This window comes from Mirounga angustirostris, unplaced genomic scaffold (assembly GCF_029215605.1).
Source record: "Mirounga angustirostris isolate CCGP_5_RB_7025 unplaced genomic scaffold, mMirAng1.0.hap1 SCAF_7, whole genome shotgun sequence".
NCBI classification, from domain to species: domain Eukaryota; kingdom Metazoa; phylum Chordata; class Mammalia; order Carnivora; family Phocidae; genus Mirounga; species Mirounga angustirostris.
In genome coordinates, this window is record NW_026991715.1 from 31,789,775 (window position 1) to 31,810,140 (window position 20,366).

The 20,366-nt window shown below is 43.1% G+C and overlaps 1 protein-coding gene across 12 annotated transcripts in view; it reads right to left on the reverse strand.

The window, feature by feature from the left end:
* The window catches only part of KLHL3 (kelch like family member 3), a 161,175-nt gene that overhangs the window by 24,547 nt on the left and 116,262 nt on the right, over nt 1–20,366 (reverse strand). For all 12 annotated transcript variants that reach the window (XM_064595937.1, XM_064595931.1, XM_064595932.1 and 9 more), the window contains 2 exons: nt 15,740–15,856; nt 11,789–11,938 (listed from right to left, as the gene is read on the reverse strand). In XM_064595937.1, the coding sequence (XP_064452007.1) occupies nt 11,789–11,938; nt 15,740–15,856 (267 nt within the window). The remainder of the gene's footprint in view (nt 1–11,788; nt 11,939–15,739; nt 15,857–20,366) is intronic.

Below are 20,366 nucleotides of genomic sequence, written 5' to 3' on the forward strand. Positions count from 1 at the left end.
GGTAACCCTGAGAAAGAACTACCAGGGGTCATACCGGCATCACAATAAAGAACTGGTTCCAGGCTAACAATTATGCTAGACCAAACACAATTCACTCATGTTCAAGAAGTGCAGTGTACTTGGGAGTCTGGCAGCACACCGCAGGGTCCTAACCCCAAGTCTCAAGAGCCACGGTGTTGAAGGCTGCAGAAGTTCTGGTGGATGGAGAATTCTGGTTGACAGAATACAGGTGAGCCAGACTCAACCGTGGGCGGCAAGGCTGTTGGACAACCCCCAAGGGAAACACTCTCATTTTGGAAAGTCCAATGGCCATTTATTGTAGGGAGCTTAGTGAGACCATGGAAAGACTACCTGATTCCTTAGGAAGGAAATTTCACTCCCAGCCTAACAAGATGGTTTTTAAATAAATATATAAGGCTGTCTCCTTCCATGGAGGGATTTAGACTGCAGCACCGTGCTGGGGGAAGTGAAGGCATGTATGAGTATGACAACCAGTCTGTGTGAGAGCCATGAGGTACCCGGTACCCGAGACTAGCCAGGGACAGGTGCAGTAGGGGAACAGAGCAGAGCTTTCTGGCTCACCTGTCAGGCACGACCCTAACCTCTAAGTCATTAGACTCTCCACTATGGTGAGAGGAACGATCTGGGCTCTGTAAATTTTTTTCATCAGGCAAGAGTGGAGGGTGTGTCCAAACTCTCTTCCATGACCGGTGAGCTGGGCAGAAGGCAGGCCCAGCCAGTCGGTCCCTCGGGCCAGGGCAGGAAGCGAGAGTCTCTCTTACCCTGGTGCGTGGGGCCGCAGGGCTAACACCAATTCATCCGAAGGAGCATGTCGAGGTCGAGGCAGAAGACTTGTCCCAGCAGGTTCCTGAGCAACAGGTGCTCAAGGCAAGAACTGACAGCCAAAGTGCAGAGACAGTGTGGCGGGTGGAGAACCAGCAATGTGAGAGCAAGACCCAGGGGAGGGAGAGGGAGTGGGAACATGGATTTTGGAGTCAGACACATCTGGGCTCAGGTTATCAGCCCAGTCACTAAATAGCTATGTGACCATGGGCAAGAAATTTAACCTTGCCAAACTCACTTTCATTACCTATATTATCAGGATAATAGGATGTTTCTCTCATGGGTGTCAGGAGCCTTAAAGGACAAAAAGCACGTAGCACACAGCTTGGTACATCACACACACTAAATGTTAGCTTCTATTATTCAATTGACACCAGCATCATTACTATTGTTTAAAGCAGTTGTTAAAAAACAGACTCCCCATAAGTGGTAGAAAAGGACACCTATGATCTGTGAATAGGAGACTGAGCCCCACTAATTCCAGGGTGATGATGGGGCTTTTTCAGGACCCCAGGGTGTTTTCTAGGTGTGGCCTGGGTCCATCTGAAGGATCATGATGGAAGAGGAGCAGTGCCCACCCAGGGGCCTGGCCCAGCTGGAGAAGTCACCCTACCCACCCTGCCAAGGGCCTTGTTTCCAATGCCATCGATTGAAAGCAGGACAGCCCAACTCAGGAGGAAGCCACCTACTTCTGGCCCAAATGGTTTTTCAGTGTCATTTTTAAAGAGTTGAATAGAGATGTCACTTGAACTGAAATGACAGTGAAAAGTGCCAGGCTCAGTACATCTCCAAAGGTTCATTTGCATCTTGCTGGGACCTCATTTCTCTGCTGCCATCTGTGGAACAGGGTTACGTAGGAGTGTTTTGAGAGACTGGGAGACAGCCTCTGGTTGTCCATGGCAACCCAGGCTCAGGGAAGTGCTGGGTGGTGAATGTGTGGGAGCCCAGATGATGCTATTAGCTGTTCCGGCTTGAATGTGTCAGTATGATCTGTGCGTATATGGCTCAGGAAAAACACTCTCATCAGCCTCTATAGCTATCTCCAGGCAGAGTCCCATTTCTTTTGAGGAGGGGGATTGGCTGGCAAACAGAGTTCGCTGATGAGAATTGCTGAAGACAGGGCAACTCTCTCTCCACTGCTGTGTTTCACAAAGTGGGCTCGGTCAGAAAGCCTATCTGGACTGAATTCATGAAAGCCCAAACTAGCCTGCCCTCGCAATTCCTGTGGCTGTTCCTTCAACTAGTCCAATTATCTCCTTACTTCTCTCCCTCTACTTATTTGGCTACTTATATATTTCCTTTTTTTTTTTTTTTTTTTAAGTAGGCTCCACACCCAGCATGGAGCTTGAACTTATGACCCTGAGATCAAGACCTGAGCTGAGATCAAAAGTCAGACCCTTAAGCGACAAAGCCACCCAGGCCTCCCATCCACTTGTGTATTTCTACCTTACTTTCTCAGAGGACTTCTTAAAAGTCCCCAGAGGGCAGGAATCGAGTTTCTTTCCACAGAGTACCCAGCAAAAATGCTTTTGTGAAATATGGAGGCAATATAATAGAACAGCTCAAACTACGGGGTCTGGCTGGAGTCAGTCCTCCTGGGTTTGAATCTCAGCTCAGCTATTTACTAGCTGTGCTTTAAAGATACATAACAAATTATCTGACACTCCTCCACTCAAGACATTGAACTTACTTCCCCTTCCCTTGAGTGTGGGCTGGACTTACGGACTTGCACCCAACAGACGAAATACAGCAGATACAATGTCCCATCACTTGGAGAACAGGTCATAAAAAGACTACAGCTTCTGTCCTGGGCACGCTCTCTCACTGCCCTCCCAGAGAATCTCTCACCCTAAGGGAAACCAGCTTCCATGTCGTGAGGACACTCAGGCAGCCTATGGAGAGGCCCAGAGGGTAAGGAACTTAGACCTACAAGCAACCCCAACAGTGAGCATAGAATCAGATTCCCCCCACCCCACAACCCCAAACAAGCCTTGAGATGACTATAGTCCTAACCAAGAGCTCAACTACAACTTTACAAGAGGCCCTGAGCCAGGATGACCCAGCAGAGCCACTCCAGCACTCCGGCCCACGGAAACTGAGATAATAAACATGTACTGTGTTAAGCCACCAAGGTTAGGGTAATTTGTAATGCAGAAATACATAACTAAGACACAATGCGTAGGTGACAAACCCAAGATCCAATTTCCACATGTGTAGAATGGGGATAATTATAAGTATATAAATCCTATGAGATAATAAATGTACATCACTTAGCCCAGGGATTGGCACATTCTGAGGGCTCACATTTGGGGGGGTTATCATCATCATCTGCTGTGCTCATCATTGTGGAGTTGTATTGTGTAGTGGTCAGAAAGTACAAGCTTGGAGCTAGGAGGGAGGTGATTCCTTTGTGGAAAGAGGCAGGAGAGGGTGCCTGGGTGGCTCAGTCGTTAAGCACCTGCCTTCGGCTCAGGTCATGGTGCCAGGGTCCTGGGATCGAGCCCTGCATCGGGCTCCCCGCTCGGCAGGAAGCCTGCCTCTCCCCCCTCCACTCCCCCTGCCTGTGCTCCTCTCTCACTGTGTCTCTCTCTGTCAAATAAATAAATAAAATCTTAGGGGCGCCTGGGTGGCTCAGTTGGTTAAGCGACTGCCTTCAGCTCAGGTCATGATCCTGGAGTCCCCGAATCGAGTCCCGCATCGGGCTCCCTGCTCGGCGGAGAGTCTGTTTCTCCCTCTGACCCTCCACCCTCTCATGTGCTCTCTCTCATTCTCTCTCTCTCAAATAAATAAATAAAATCTTAAAAAATAAATAAATAAATAAATAAAAATAATAAAATCTTAAAAAAAAAAAAAATGTACAGGCTCTGAGTCGGCCAGACCTGGATCGAGTCTTCACGCTGCCACTTAGCTGTGGAGCCTCGGGCAAGTCATTCCATCCCACTGAATCTCCAACATGGAGTTTCTTCCAACATTAGAACTTCCAGAGTTGTTATGAGGATAAAATAATGTATATAAAGTGCTTTGTCTAAAACACAAGGAAACCATATTTAAACAATCCTAAAACTATCCTTGGGTGATAAGGACAGTAACCCAGGGAAGGAACAAAGCACCAAGTACAACTTACTCTAAGTGGCCATCTGAGGTGATGAGCTAGCCTTCCTCTCTTGCAGTCTCGTAAACCAGTTTCTGGATGTTCGCTCTCATAGACAACATCCTTTTGACCTTGGAGATAGCTCAGGTTTCAGCTCCTGCAGAAAGCTTTCTCCAAACCCTCACCCCTCTCCATGCTCCCAGAATGTCCTGCCCGAACCTCCAATGTGGTACTTACATGGTCCACTGTAATTGTCCTTTGATGTCTGTCTTCCTTCCCCTGAGTCTGGAGCACTGTGGGGAAGGGACCAGTTCACATGAGGCTCTGTGGCTCTAGCACCAAGGACAGTGCCGGGCAAGCAGTGACTTCTCAGTGGAAGTGTGTTGGATGAGTGAATTAATAAATCAATGACCTAATGCATGGATCATGGTTTATTACTTTACTGCCGGTGGTATTTTTTTTAATCTAAATGCTTCACCACCTATCTAACTCCCCAGGAACAACAACAAGATTCATTCGATATTGGAACTGTGGGCTGAGCCACATGTCCTAGGGTCAATCTACATTAGTGATCAAAGGAGAATAGGAAGTAGGGCATAAATCCTCACTACATCCATGCAAAAACACATGTATGAATGCTGACAGGATTAGAAAACAACCAGGGGTGACAGAAATGATCAATACTAAATCTCGATGAGGTTATTTCTTCTTTAAAAATATATCTCTTGGGGTGCCTGGGTGGCTCAGTGGGTTAAGCATCTGCCTGCAGCTCAGGTCATGATCTCAGATCCCGGAATCGAGGCCCTGCATTGGGCTCCCTGCTCAGTGGGGAGTCTGCTTCTCCCTCTGACTCTCCCCCATCTCGTGCTATCTCTCTCTCCAAAGAAAATAATAATAAAATAAAAATAATAAATAAATAATAAAATAAAAATATATCTCTTGGGGCACCTGGGTGGCTCAGTTGGTTAAGCATCTGACTCTTGATTTTGGTTCAGGTCATGATCTCAAGGTCATGGGATCGAGCCCCATGTTGGATCTGTACTCATCATGGCGTCTACTTGAGATTCTTTCCCTCTCCCTCTGCCCCTCACCAGCGTATTCTCTCTCTTTCTCTCTCTCTCTCTCTCAAATAAATAAAATCTTAAAATAAAAATAAAAATAAATCTCTTTCAGGGCACCTGACTGGCTCAGTAGAGTGTGCAACTCTTAATCTCAGGGTTGTAAATTTGAGCCCCACAGTGGATGTGGATATTACTCCAAAATAAAATCTTAATATGTATATATATGTATATTACACACACACACACACACACATATATATGTATATCTTTCATTCATGTAAACTTTTACTATTGCTCACTCTGTGCCAGACTCCAGGCTATGTGCCAAGGACAGAGATGAGTAATGCCTGCCATCATGGAACCTATAGTTTAGTGAAAGAGGTAACACTCTAGAAGAGAACGCTGAATACCTCCCTGAAGTGTTAGCCCAGGGCATAGGATCACCTGGAACTACTGCCCTTGCTTTTCAGAAACTAATGAAGCCATCACCAACCTGACCTCCCCTCCATTAAATGTCTTTCTCATCAATTGTATTTCTACACAGTAGCAATAAACTATTAGAAACGAGACTTTAACATAAAACATTTACAAGAGCATCAAAAACTATGAAATACCTAGGAATAAATCTAACAAAAGAACTACAAGATCCATATGCTGAAAACTGTAAAATGTTGCTAAGAGAAATTAAAGAAGACAAAAATAAATGGAAATATACACCGTGATAGTGGATCAGATTAGTATAACAGACCCCCCCATTTATCCACAGTTTTGCTTTGTACAGTTTCAGTTATCCATGAACAATCTTGATCCAGAAGCAGATGATCCTCCTTCAGACGTATGGTCAGAAGGTCAATAGTAGCCTACGTCATTCACCTCACTTCATCTCACCTCATAGGCATTTTATCATCTCTTGTCATCACAAGAAAAAGGGTGAGTCAGTACAATAAGATGTTTTGAGAGAAAGAAACCACATATATACATATTTTATTACAGTATATTGTTACAATTGTTCTATTTTATCACTAATTATTGCTATTAATCTTTTACTGTGCCCAGTTTATAAATTAAAGTTTATCTGACGTATTTAGGTACAGGAAGAAAATAGTATATATAGGGTTCCATACTATCCATGGTTTCAGCCATTCATGGGGGGTCTTGGAATATATCCTCCCAGGATAAGAGGGGACTACTGTATTGTTAATATGTGAATTCCCCCTAACTGATCCTAAAAATTTAACACAATCCCTATCAAAGACTTTTCTGTAGAAATAGGCAAGCTGATTCTGAAAGATAAATGAACATTCAAAGTACCTAGAATAGGCAAAACAACTCTAAAGAAAAAACTGAAGGACTCATACTACCTGATTTCAAGACACTATAAAGCTAGTAATCAAAGCAACATGGTATTGGTGTAGAGGTAGGCAAATAGATAAAAGGAACAAAATAATATCCAGATATAGACCAACACATATGTAGTCAATTATTTACAACAAAGGTACCAAACCCACACAATGGAGAAAGGAGAATCTTTCTAATAAATGCTGTGGAAAAAACTGGACATTCAAATACAAAAAAAATTAACCTTGACCCTTACCTCACAAGCCATATTAAAAAGAAATCTCAAAATGGATCATAGATCCAAATGCAAAACCTAAAACTTTAAAATTTCTAGGAAAAAAGCATAGAAGAAAATCTTTGTGATCTTAGATTATGCAAAGAATTTTTTATAAAACACAAAATACATAAATCATAACAGGAAAAAATTGACAAAATTTTAAAATTCTGCTCTCCCAAAGATACTTCTAAGAAAATGAAAAGACAAGATACAGGTCGGGAAAAAATATTTGCAAAATACAATTTTGATAACAGACTTACATCCACAACATACAAAGAACTCTTAGAAATCAGTAAGAATAAAATAACCCAATTTTTTTAAAGGGAAAAAAATTTGAACAGGCTTCACCAGAAAAGATATAGAGACAGCAAATAAGCACATGAAAAAATGCTCAACATCATTAGTCGTTAGAGAAATGTAAATTAAAACCATAGGGAGATCCACTGCATGCCTATTGCAGTGGCAAAAATCTTTAAAAATAGATAATAAAAATAGTGTTAAGGCTGTGGAGTAACTGGAACTGTCATTCATTGCTGATGGGAGTACATAATGGTACACCTGTCTTGAAAAACAGTTTAGCAATTTCTTATAAAATTAAACATATACTTACCATACAACCCAGCAATCCTATTCCTAGGTATTTACCCAAGAGAAATTAAAATATAAGTCCACACAGGGATCTGTAAGTGAATGTTCAAACAGCTTTATTTTAATAGCCAAAAATGGACGCCCAAATGTCCATCAACAAGTGAACGATAAACAAATTATGGTGCATCCATACAGTGGAATATTACTCAGCAATAAAAAGGAATGAACTCTTTATACATGCAACAACATGGATGAATCTCAAAAGCATTATGCTAAAAGAAAGAAGGCAAGCTCAAAAGGCTACATATGGCATGATTTCATTTATATAACATTCTAGAAAAGACAAAGCTGTAAGGACAAAAATCAGATCAGTAGTTGCCAAGGCCTAAGGGTAGAAGAAGGGGATTGACAAGGGAACCTTTTGGAGTGCTTAAAATATTTCATATTTTGATTAGGATGGTAGTTAAATAACTGTATACATTTCTCAAAATTCATCAAATTGTATCCCTAAAAAGAGTGAATTTTATTGTGTATAAATTATACCTCAATAAAACTGAATTTAAAAGAAAATAACCTGGGATGTTGATAATGGGGAAAACTATGCATGTGTGGGGGCAGAAGGTATATGGGAAATCTCTCAACCTTACCCTCAATCTTAGTGTGATCCTAAAACTGCCCTAAAAATATAAAGTCTTAATTTGAAAATAAAAAGTAGTAAATGTATTGGAAATGCATCTCTTCATGAGATGAATGGGATGTTATAGGGTTCAATTAAAGTAATTTTGATATTTAAAAAAAATAATAAAGAAAAGAAAAGGATCTTTTTCATCTGCCACCAAAATCTGAAAACCTGTCCCTAGGAGGCAATCTGGTATAAGAGAAAAAGCACAGACTCTGGAGTGGAACAGACCTTGGCTTAAACCCCAGCTCTGCACTTACTAGCTGTGTAACTGGGCAAGTTACTTAACCTCTCTGAGTAAACTTAGTAAAGCAGGGATATGAATAGTAACGCCCTAATATTGTGATGATTTAATGAGATAATGTACCGCCTGATAATCCTCAAAGTGATAGTTGCCCTTAGCACACCCCACTCCTCAAACCCAGAGTGGGGATACCCTCACTAATTTAAGTGCCCCAACAATGGTGACAGAGTAGAGTTTGAGAAGCAGGTTGGACAACATAACCCTAAGCCATTCAAGGATTAAAGTCGGGGGGACAATGAGGCAAAGAGCAGCGATGTCTTTTTTTAAAATCCCTCCAACAGATTCATTCGCGAGAAGTCTTGGTTCTGGTTGCCAGCAGAAGTCTATGTGTCCAAGAATCTAAAGATTTTCATTCTGAAAAGAGTGGTTCCTAAGGAGTAGAGATGACAGCAGGACAGCTCTGGCCTCCTGAAAGAGGGGTGGATGTTTCTCAACCATAGATTCATTATCTGGAGAGGGGTGAGTGGTCTCAGCATGCTGAGTGGGGACTCACGCACAAACTTGGCTTTGATTTTTAAAACTGTCTTCTTGCAGGTATGTGTGGTAAAAGCTAGAAAGGGAAAGGTCACTGGGTATGGTCTCCACACGAGAAACTGGGCTAGCTGTGCAGCATTTCCTTAGCACCAGGAACACACTCCCCAGGAAAAGATGTCAGTAACCTGATATAAGATAAGAACCTCCTTTTCCAAAGAGAAAAGTCACCAAGACATGCAACAATGCCAGCTGAGAACCTGGCATGGAAGAAGCCTCCTCCACATAGAACAGCACTGCACCTCAGAATCAGCATTCTCAAGACCTCAGTATTCAAGCTTGTGGAAATTTCGGTCCTAATAAAGGTGGTATTCGGATTAATGGAGGGGGAGGGAGATTTCAATAATATGACTTTGGGGCAACTGGCTCATCATTTGTCATACAAATAAAGCTGGATTCTTTCCCTCACTCCTTACACTAAAATAAATTCTAAGTGCATCAAAGATTTGAATGTAAAACCAGAAATCATTAAAGTACTTGTAGAAAACATGGGGGTCTTTTTTTTTTTTCATCTCAGCAGGGAAAACATTTCTAAGCAGGATGTAAAACCTAAGCTCTAAAGAAAAAGATCAATTTGACTACTCAAAATTGTTTTTGGGGATTCAAAAAAAAATGTTATAAGTAAGTTTAGAGGAAGAATGCAAATGAAGAAAAAATATTGGAAATACAGGGGCGTGTGGGTGGCTCAGTTGGTTAAGCGACTGCCTTCAGCTCAGGTCATGATCCTGGAGTCCCGGGATCGAGTCCCACATCAGGCTCCCTGCTCAGCAGGGGGTCTGCTTCTCCCTCTGACCCTCTTCCCTCTCGTGCTCTGTCTCTCATTCTCTCTCTCAAATAAATAAATAAAATCTTTAAAATATATATATATTGGAAATACATACAAAGGCCTAACCGCTTTAAAATAAAAAGAGCCCTTAAAAACCGTTAATAAAAAACATATAGTCCAATAGAAAAATGGGCAAAGGACATCATAGAAAATTTCCCCAACAAGAAATACAGAGGCCATAATCATAGGAAACCAAGATCAGTGTCACTCACAATGAAAGAAGTGCAAACTAAAACAAGATGCCATCTTTTAAAGGATATTTGACACAGAAATGTTTATAATATAAAAAAAGGAGATTATTAGAAGGCCCATCCACAGAGGGCAGTTAAATAAATAATGGTACATAAAGAGAATTAAATATCATGTACCTATTATAATTTCAATGCTGATTTCACTCATACTGATAAGGATGAAAGCAGTCTGTTGAGTAGGAGATAAAAAATGATTTCAATCTGTGGAGCAAGATTCCATTTATCTAAAAGGGTACAGTTTTATCTGTTTATGAAGAGGCGCACAGAGCTATGTCTGGAAGAAAATTCACCAAGGGAACAGCAGTGATTGCCCCTGGGTAGAGGAGTTTCAGGTGATTTTTACTGTATGTCAAAAAGGCAGTATCTTTTTAATAGTCTACAATGAGCATATATTTCTGTAACTGAAGTTATTTTCATTTTGAAAAATATGGAGTAGTTTCAATGCAATACTTCAGTAAAATAAAACCTAAGTGTCAACAGGCAACAAGGCAAATGGCCAGCTGGACCCAGGCCCTTGCCCTGTGGCTGCCCCTTCTGACCTGTAGAAGGCAACGGGAAGCAGACAGGTAGGTATGTAGGCTCAGGTTTACAAAGATGAAAACAGGTACAGGATGGTATGGGTTCACAGAACAGGTTTGGAGGTGGAGAAAGACCCAGCTCAAACCCTGGTTCTCCTACCTTGGCTGTGTTGACCTTGGGCAAGTCACTTCATCTCTCTGACCTCCAGTTTCCTCTGTGTAGAGCTAGGATCCCTGCCTCCCCCATACAGGGCTGTTTCGAGGATATACGTGTGAGACCCTAGGCTTACTGCCTGACACAGAAGCAGCACTCAGGAAATGTCATCGGCCTTTATTCTTTTGTGGGATATGGACAACCTTCGTGCACATAGCACTCACTAAATTCTCCGTGACCCAGAGTCACAGAGCGGAGTGGAGACAGGAACCACAGACCGCAGAGAATCCAAACATCTGGTCTTAGACAACATGCTCCTCTAGCACTTTGAAAACCTTCCTGGAAGCAGCAGGCAGGGAGTATGGCAGCCAGCCACAAAGAGGAGGAAGAGGAGGAAGAGGAGGAGGAGGACAAAGCAGAGGCCTAAATACTTCCCTGGTGCTGCCTGCTGTGCAGTCAATGAGTCAACACAACTCACTCCAATCTGCTCACCTTTCCTCCTCGGGTGGCTGGGACCTTTCCCGAGACGTCAGTATGTTTGGCTCCTAGACAGCCTACTGGAATGCCACACTGGGAAGGGCTTTAGAGACCAGCTAGTGCAGGACCTTTCATTCTGCAGATGAAGGACAGGAGACCCAGAGAGGGGAAGGACCTTGCAAGGAACCAAGGTGGCCAGTACACATCTGGTGGCCCTAATTGTTCTGTAGAGCTCTGCAGTGAGAGAAAGAACCAGACTAGAACTATTCTGATTCAAATAACGTCCTAGAAAGAGGACTGGTGGGACCATCACTAAGTCAAGAGCCACCCAGCCATTCCTCTGCTTCCAAAAGAAATAGAACCCAGGACAAAGAAGGAGGAGAGCAGAAAGAGCTCTGAGTTATTTTCAAAACTCCCTGGTGACTCTGGAGGTTACCTGGAAATTCTTAGGAAAGGAAGACCCTGGAAGAGAGAGGTACCAGCAGATTTTTTTTTTTTTAAGATTTTATTTATTTATTTGACAGAGAGACACAGCGAGAGAGGGAACACAAGCAGGGGGAGTGGGAGAGGGAGAAGCAGGCTTCCCGCCGAGCAGGGAGCCCGATGTGGGGCTCGATCCCAGGACCCTGGGATCATGACCTGAGCCGAAGGCAGACGCTTAACGACTGAGCCACCCAGGCGCCCCGGTACCAGCAGATTTAAAAGGAACCAGCAGACTCCATCTCTTAGGTCGTAAATGCAACCAAGAAGCAGGGCAGCCATGGGTGAGGCTAGACTTGGAGGCAGGAGCAGAAGGCCATTTGCCCAGAACACAGTCCCGCCTGCTGGCACTGACTGGGCTGGGGCTTACCTTGGGTAGGCTGACTGGAGTCCTGGGCTTGGTCCTCGGGTTCTTAATCAAGAGCCTCTGATCCAGAGGGAGCAGATGGTATTTCATGGCCTCGATGAGGAAGTCCTTACAGGTGTTGTTATTCTTTATCAAAGCTTCTTCTTCAACCGTCTGGAGGTAACAACCCACAGGTGATCCAGGAGCAGAGCTCAGCCACATTTCCCAATCTGCCCCCCACCAAGGCTGAGTCACTTCTGTATTCCCACACTCTTTTAAACACCCACCACATCATCTCAGACCCCAAAAGGAAGATCACAGACTTTCAACTGAGTGCCTACCTCCTGCATTTCAAGAGCACGGTAGAGTAAGTGGTTAAGTTCTGGCATCAAACAGACAGGAATATAACCTCACTGGCTGTGTCTGACTGGTATGTTAGTTTGTAGGCTTAAATGGAATTACACAAAACAAGGACAATTAGCTGTCTTGAAGGCTTCATCCACGTTCCTCCTGGTTTGAGTGCCTTATAATGTTTAGGGCAAATGGTTAGACAATTGAGAGGAGAGGGAGGGAAAGAGGAAGAGAGCAGGATCCATCAGCCAACCTTTGGAGGCATGGAGTCAAACAAGACGAGAGTCAAGAAGAATTCATATCCATTGTCTTACAGTGAAAGCCTCAGGGGCAAAACTGGCCAACGAGGTGCTCCATAACAGAGTGGTGATACCAGAGCAGAAAGAATGTCCTGCACAAAGTCCCACCTACTGACTTCATCTTGGACCCTATCTAAGCTGGAACTATGGCTTCCTCACATACTGCAGAGCTATGTAGACCTAAGCAGATGCTCAGCATGTATAGCCAAAATATCTCATGACCAAGACCACGGGTGAAACCATGCTGGTGCTCTGACTCTCAAATCTCTGTCCTTTGGCCTAGGTCAGATTGCCGTGTGGTGTATCTATAAGGGGTAGTGTGGTCTTCGGAGGCCACCTCACATTTTCTTTGCTGGAGTGTTTAGGAGCTAGCAGGAGAGACCAATTTCATTCAACACTAACAAAGATCGAATGTCTCATTGTTGGGCAGCCCGGTGCTACACTCTGGGAAGAAAAAGATGAACAAGACATGGGTTGTGACTCTGAGGCACTCAAGTCCAGTCAGAGAAGGAGAAGGGCTTCCCCACCTCAATTACCTCAGCCCTCAAGCTGGTCATGCACAAGGTGTCACTGAGCCCCACCTGTAACTAGGAACAGCAATGTGGCCAGGCCACCACCTGCCCGGAAGCATTGGAGCTGGCAGGAAAAGAAGGACTGGCATGACAGAGCCTCTGTCACCACTGGGCACCTCCTTCCCCAGAGGTGATCCCCAGGAACACTCCCATTTTCAGGGACGGTTTCCCCACTCACCCCACCCTCACTGAAGGACTGATCCAGGTTGGTACAAATTATAAGCTTCTAGGATCAGTTAAAACAATTAAAAGGGGTGAGAGAGTATCTTCTTTTTTAAAGATTTTATTTATTTATTTGAGAGACAGGGAGAGAGAGCACAAACAAGGGGAAGAGCAGAGGGGGAGGAAGAGGGACAAGCAGACTCCGCACTGAGTGCAGAGCCTGATATAGGGCTCAATCTCACAACCCTGAGATCACAACCTGAGCAGAAGCCAAGAGTCAGAGGCTCAAGTGACTGAGCCACCCAGGCGCCCCAAGAGAAGATAGCTTCAGAAGTTTGGATGGAAGGTGAAATGATGCCTCAACAGCTACTTCTCCCAAAGAATGCATTCAGCTTGAATGAAAAGTTCCTCCAGAGAGTTAATGCTTCACCATACAGAGTTTCAATTTGGGGTGACAAGAAAGTTTTAAGAATGGATATAGTGATGGTTGTACAGCGTGACGAGTACAATTAGTACACTGAATTGTACGCTTAAAAATGCCAAAATGATGAACTTTATACTATATATAAACACAATTTTTAAAAAATTTAAGATATAGCATATTACATCTACATTTCACAATAATTAATAAAGCCTAATAAATGTTACTGGTTAAAAAACAAAAACACCTTCCCCAGAAATCAGTGTTGGCTTTCCCTGTGTCCTCACCCACCAAGATCAACCACCCGCAGCAGGTTATACTAGTTTTAAGTTTCAAGGTCAAATGAGTGTTAATGAAACACTCCACAGGTGTTCTGAAGAGTCCTTTGAAAAGGTGAGTGGGGGGGGTCCCACACAACAGTGTTCATGCCCATTGCCTCTGACCGCCTTCTTCTCCAGATCTAAGCCTACTTTGCCATACTAACCTAAGAACTATTTTCTACTATCTTTAAGTTTCAGCTGTAGACACCAGATCGAGGTCATGACCAAGGGTCTCTAAGGTCTCTTTAGTTTTCCCTGGAACCCAGGTCCACAGATCACCTTCCTGTGCAAGTGATGCTGGGCTGGAGGCCAGACGTCTACCTCTACCTTTGGTCAGTTTCCCATAGGACAGAAGGAGGTTTGATTCCGACACTGGGAGCTCAGGCCAGTTCAGTCCCTCTGCTTAGGGAACCTTCCCTACAGGGAAGGATACGCTGCCACCAGGGGGCAGTGGTACCATCCAAAGTGTAAAACACGGGCTGGCAAGCGTATGCCTCAGCACCTGAGAATGACTGAGGTTCAGAGATTCAGAGAACATCTCATTGATCCATTAGACCTATGGTCAACAGAGTCACAAGCTGATGATTTTACAAGTGTTTGTGAGGATACAATATTCTCCCGCTACTCCCAATAGCATCCATGGTCATCAAGATGGTAGTAATATCAGCTGGCATTCACTCACAGTGTTGTAGCCTTTATGTGCATTATCTCATTCTATCCCCAAACAATCCTATAAGGACAGGTGCTATTTTTACCAGATGAGAAGACTGGGGTTGAGAAAGATTGACCGCTTGCCCAGTGTTAGATGGCTGGGAAGTGACAGAGCTAAGCCGCTGGGTTGCTAAACCAGATCTCTCTTATCCTTGCTTCACACCTTTCATTCCTTCCAGAAACTTCTGAGCAACAGATGAGGGTTGGCCTACTGCCTTCGTGTTTTGTTTTGTTCATATATTTAAGTTTTACCCTCTGCCCATTTACAAGACTATCTAAAGCCAATGGATCAACAGAACAGAGAGTATTAAAGGTGAAAGGCTTAGTGAAAGGCGGGTGCTTCTGGGTCAACAGACTTGGATTTGACTCCTGACCCTGCCTTCTACTGCCAAATAATTCTCAGCCTCCATAAACCTCAAGGCCCAGACTTGTAAGAAGAGGGTTATTTATCTTTGCCTCACAGGGTTATTATAAGAATTAAATATGTGGCACCACAGGGGCACCCCATAATTCTTAGTTTTTCTTTCCTTCCTCAGAGGAAGTAGAAGCAATGTGTATCCCAGGCACCTATGAGGAGCTGGTTTGTGTAGTCCTGAATTGGGCTCCAAGTTGCCTAACATGAAGGTAAAGAGAACATGGCAACATGGAAATGACCCTTCTTGCTTAGGTCCCCTACAGTAAAAGCAGCTAACTTCCAGTGAACATTTCCTATGCCCAGCTCCATGCTAAACACCTGACTTGCATATTTACAACTCTTTTGGTCCTCACAACAATCCTGTGGGGCTTTCGTATAATATCCCTTCTATCAAAGAAGAAATTAAGGTTTGAAGAGGTTAAATAAAAACTCAAAGCTAACAAGTAGCAGAGCAGGAACTAAACCCTAAGTGCCTTATTCTCAAACCTACACTCTTAAACCTCATAGAGTGTTGTATGTCAACTACACTTCAGTAATAAAAATTTAAGAAAAGACCCTTACACTACTAGGCTTCATTCACACTTAGGCCAGTGGGTTGGTGCTCTCAACCTGTACAAAAGACCCCTAATACTCCTCAACCACCCCACCCAACCAGGGCTGCCTGCAGCTATTCCAAGAGGCCGGGGGGAGCAGGAAAGCCCTTGGTTCTTCACACAGCACTCACCTGGACCAGGTAATCCCTCGGTAAGAGAGGAAGACGGACATGTTCCATCAGTTTTGCCATGTGCTCTAAACGGGTTTCTTTCTCATAATTGATCCATGAAATCACAGCTTCAAATACCTATCAAGAAAATCAACACAGGTAACTGTAGCAGAGAGAAGAGCTTCCAAACAATTTCCTCAATCTGAAAAAAAGAAGTCCAATGTCCAAATCATCCACAAAGGTCGTTAACCTAAGGTTCAACATTTACAATAAAAGAAAAATGGAAAGATTTTGTCTGCTAGCTGACTTCAGAGTGATATCACACACACAGGTTATAAGAAACCTACTACCCCAAATGCAGAATCACCAAGTTCATTGCAAAATAAAGATCAGGTCTCATGGTTATTTAAAGATAGAAATACAGAGCAGGAACTCTGAACCAAAGACTGCACAGGAAGACCAGAAGACTTTGGGGCAAGGCCACCACGCCCCTCGCATACATCCCTCTCCTCATTCATCTCCCAAGTGCAGTTAATGCAGAATCAAGACAATAAGAATATCATCTGCCCAAAAGCTGGTCATCGAGATGGTAGTAATATCAGCTAGCATTTACTCACAGTGTTGTAAAAATGCTGAGTGGGTCAGCGAATGACAGAGAATTTTTCGTCAAAAATTTCTCCTTGGTTTAACCTCTCCCTTGAGGAGAGATTTCATTTCTCTACAAATGAAAATCGGGCTCGAAACCAAAAAGGAGGCTCTCTGGTTTGGATGTTCACCATGCTCAAGAAGAAATCCAAAATCATATACACACAGATGGATAAAATTCAATGTTGATAAGGCTGCAGGGAAACCAGCACTATTTCTGGAAACTTAACACAGCTTTTTAAGAAGGGAGGGAAGAATTGGCAATATCAATCAACTATTTCAATGTACATACTCTTTGACCTAGAAATACCACTTCTAGGATCTAGCCTACAAAAATACTCAAAAAGGTGGTGCTCATAAAAGAATATGTGTTCCAGGATGTTTGCTGATGCATTTTTGTAACAAAATAAAAAGGAAGCAACCTAAAGCTCATTAATGGAGAAATTATTTAACTAGTATACATACTATGGGATATTTTCAGCTGGTAAAAAGAATAAAACAAAACAACTTCTTGCGCCAGAAACCAAGAAAGTGCTCAAAGATTAAGATGGACATGTCAAGTGAACACAGAGCCAACAAACGGGGCTTTTGTTGCCAACATCTGGGACAAAACATCAAAGAGAATAATGAAGAAATCAGATTAGTGCTTCTTGATGAAGTGGGGTGGGGGAATGACTAGGAAGGTGACAAAGGAAACTTTTGGGGGAATGGATATGTTACGTATCTTGACAAGGTGGGAGTTACATGTACATATGCATTTGTGAAAACTAATTAGTCTGTATACGTAGTATCTGTACGTTTCACGGTGCCTAAGTCATAATTCAGTTTAAAACATTCGCAGAGGGGCACCTGGCTGGCTCAGTTGGTAGAGCATGTGACTCTTGATCTCAGGGTTGTGAGTTCAACCCCACATTGGACATGGAGGCTACTTTAATAAATAAATTAATTCATTCATTCATTAAATAAAACATTCTCAGAATGAAAGAAAAACACAGTAATGGATCATAACACAATGAACAAAAAAGAATCCATTGAATCCACAAAGATACTTTTAAAAATGTGGGAAGGGCTCTTCTTCACAGACAAATGCCAGCCAATAAAGGGAGAAGGAATGACAGAAAAAAAAACATCATTTTGCAACCACAAATGTAATAACTAATTCAGCAAAATTCATCAGTGGATGCTCAAATCACTGCATGAAAAATTGTTGGGGAACAGGATAGTTTTCAAAGTTATCACCTCACAGATGACTTACTAATTCCAGGATGGCAGGGGTGGGGCCAGCCTCACATGGGGAAATCTGACAGATACTACCTTGAACAAGTGACCTAAGTTAGCACCACCAATAACAGGACAAACTTATCTTCCTGATTGTGACTTAATGAGAAGGACACAGCATCCCCTAAAGTAGTTTCTTCCTAAAATGTTTAACCTGCATCTTATAGTAAGGAAACAAATCAGACAACTCCCTATTTGGAACATTCTGCAATTCTGTAAGACATACTGGCCTGAATTCTTCAAAACCATTAATATTATGAAAGATAAAAAAAAAAAAAAGGCTGAGAGATAGTTCTAGATTAAGGGGATTTAGAGACATGTGAACTAAATGCAATGCATGATCCTTGATTGGATCACGGATTTAAAAGAAACAGCCATAAAGGACTGTTAGGAAATTTGAATGCTGACTATGTATTAGCTAATATCATTGTATTAGTGTTAAATTTCTTTGGTATGATAATGGTTTTATGGCTAAATAAAGATAATTTCCTTGTTCTGAGGAGGTGCATACTCAAATACTAGGGATGAAGTGTTATCATGTCTCCAATTTACTGTCAAATGGTTCAGCAAAATAAAAGTTTAAATATGTGGAGAGAGAAATAAGGCAAATGAAGCAAAATGTTAACTGGTGAATCTAGGTTAAGAGTATATGTATGTGCATGCTTTCAAACTTTAATATAGGTTTGAAATTTTTCAAAATGAAAAGCAGAGGGGAGAGGAAAAGAAATTCTAAGGGAAAAGGAAAATATGACAACAAAATTTATGTGGCATAAAGTTGAAATGAAAACTAACTCCCAGGGGTGGAAAAAATCTCTAATTTTTCTAACCCTAAGAATAGTTTGTGTGTATTGATATGTTAATGATGCTTTGGTCCTATTTCCTAAATATAAACTTAAGTCAGGCTGGGCATACTCAAAATAGGCGAAGAATTGATCAGAAAGGGAAGAAGAAAAGAATGGAATGGAACAGAAAGAAAGGAGCACTATCTCTGGATAGTATGCCCTCACTTCTGCAAAAAGTAACCTCTATGTGCACAAACATAAACATTCACATACCATGGAAATCCTCCCTGTCCAGTTTATTTTTTTAGATTATTCACTCTCATAGAGCTTTATCCCTCACCCTCATAGCATTAGTTTGTGAATCACTGTGTTGCTTCAGCTAGCCTTTCAGATCCATAAGAACAGAGACCTTGTCTTATTTAATGGCAAATAACACATACTCGAATATTCTTTTAATGAATGAATGGACCGATAAGTTCAGAACAAGCATGTACGGAGGCAGTGGAAGCTGTCCGGGCTGGGGGAAGGGAGACTAGAATCAGAGCAGGGACCAATGGAAGCTGGAGACCAAAGGAAGTCAGACCGTGCCGGATGAGTTGGTGGGCAACCACAGTCCTGTTCTGCCTTGCAATGTGGTTATCCAACTTCCTTCTGCTCCACTTTACTAGACTGGGAGCTCTTGCAAGCCACCTAGCACAACACCGGGCACAGAGCCGACGGCCAGGTGACAAATCTCTGCTGAAGAATGAACCGCAAGTCCTTGAGGAGGTGAGATTTCCTGATCGTGCCCTTCCCCATCAACCAGCTTCGTCTTCGTTATAAAAGATAAAAAGCAAGCGGAGTCTAATAAAGTCGATATTTAACCTTATCTTTATTTTTGGCTCGGCTTGTCTCACTGGTTCCACTCAGTTGCACTGTTTACCTACTCAGCTGTGAAAGCCACCAGCGCTCGGCAACAACAGTGACCTTCTCAGCAGCACCGTGGGTTTTTTTCACTGAGGCTCCATGCTTAGAAAATAAGCCAATAAACTTGCAGCTAGCTCTAGGCCTTAATGTGCCTAAAATCATTCCCAAGAGCACCTCCTGTTAAGGGACTGGCAGCAGGAGCCGATGTTTACCAGGCGCCAAGCCCTGAGCCACACGCTTCATGGACGCTGGTAGCCTGGACTCCAGGGACAGTCCAGGGAGCAGATCCTCTGAAACTGCATGAAGTGACTCACCCAGGCCCAGAGCCACAAAGCAGCAGGGCTGGGGTCCACCCAGACCCAACGCCAGCACTCATGCTCTTACCCACCATTCTCAGCTGTCTGTCACGGGCCTACAGCAGCGGCTGGCCCACTACAGCCCACAGGCCACATTCAGCCTGCCACCTGTTTTCATAAATAAAATTTTACTGGAACACAGCCCCACTCACTCGTTTACATACCGTCTGTGGCTGCTTTCACATTCTAACAGCGGAACTGAATTGAGACTCTGTGGTCCACAGAGCCTAAAATATTTACTATCTGGTGCTTTAGAGGAAAAGGGTATCAACTCCTGGTCTATGAAATCTAAGCAGAAACCCTGTGGCTCTGATCACAGGACAGGGTGATGTGTACCCAGATGAAAACACTTTTTATGCATCCCATGATGAAACCAGCTGCCGCAAGGCATGCTTAGGGTTTTACTTTTCAACAAAAAGAGCATCATTTCCTCACTGCTTTATATTCCAAAACCAATCTCTTGGGTGCCACAAGGTTGCTAGGTGGAAAAAGGATAGAGAAAATCGAATTTCACAGTTCCTGGCTCCCCACACTTCTGATGTAAGCACAAGCCTTGGCCAGAAGACCAGATGAAGCTGACCCCCTATACCTACCACCCCTCCAGTGAGGGAGGCAGCTGCACCACACTGTACCTACACCCAGAGAGGAGAGTGCAGAGCGCTGGGGCACTTACAACTGCTT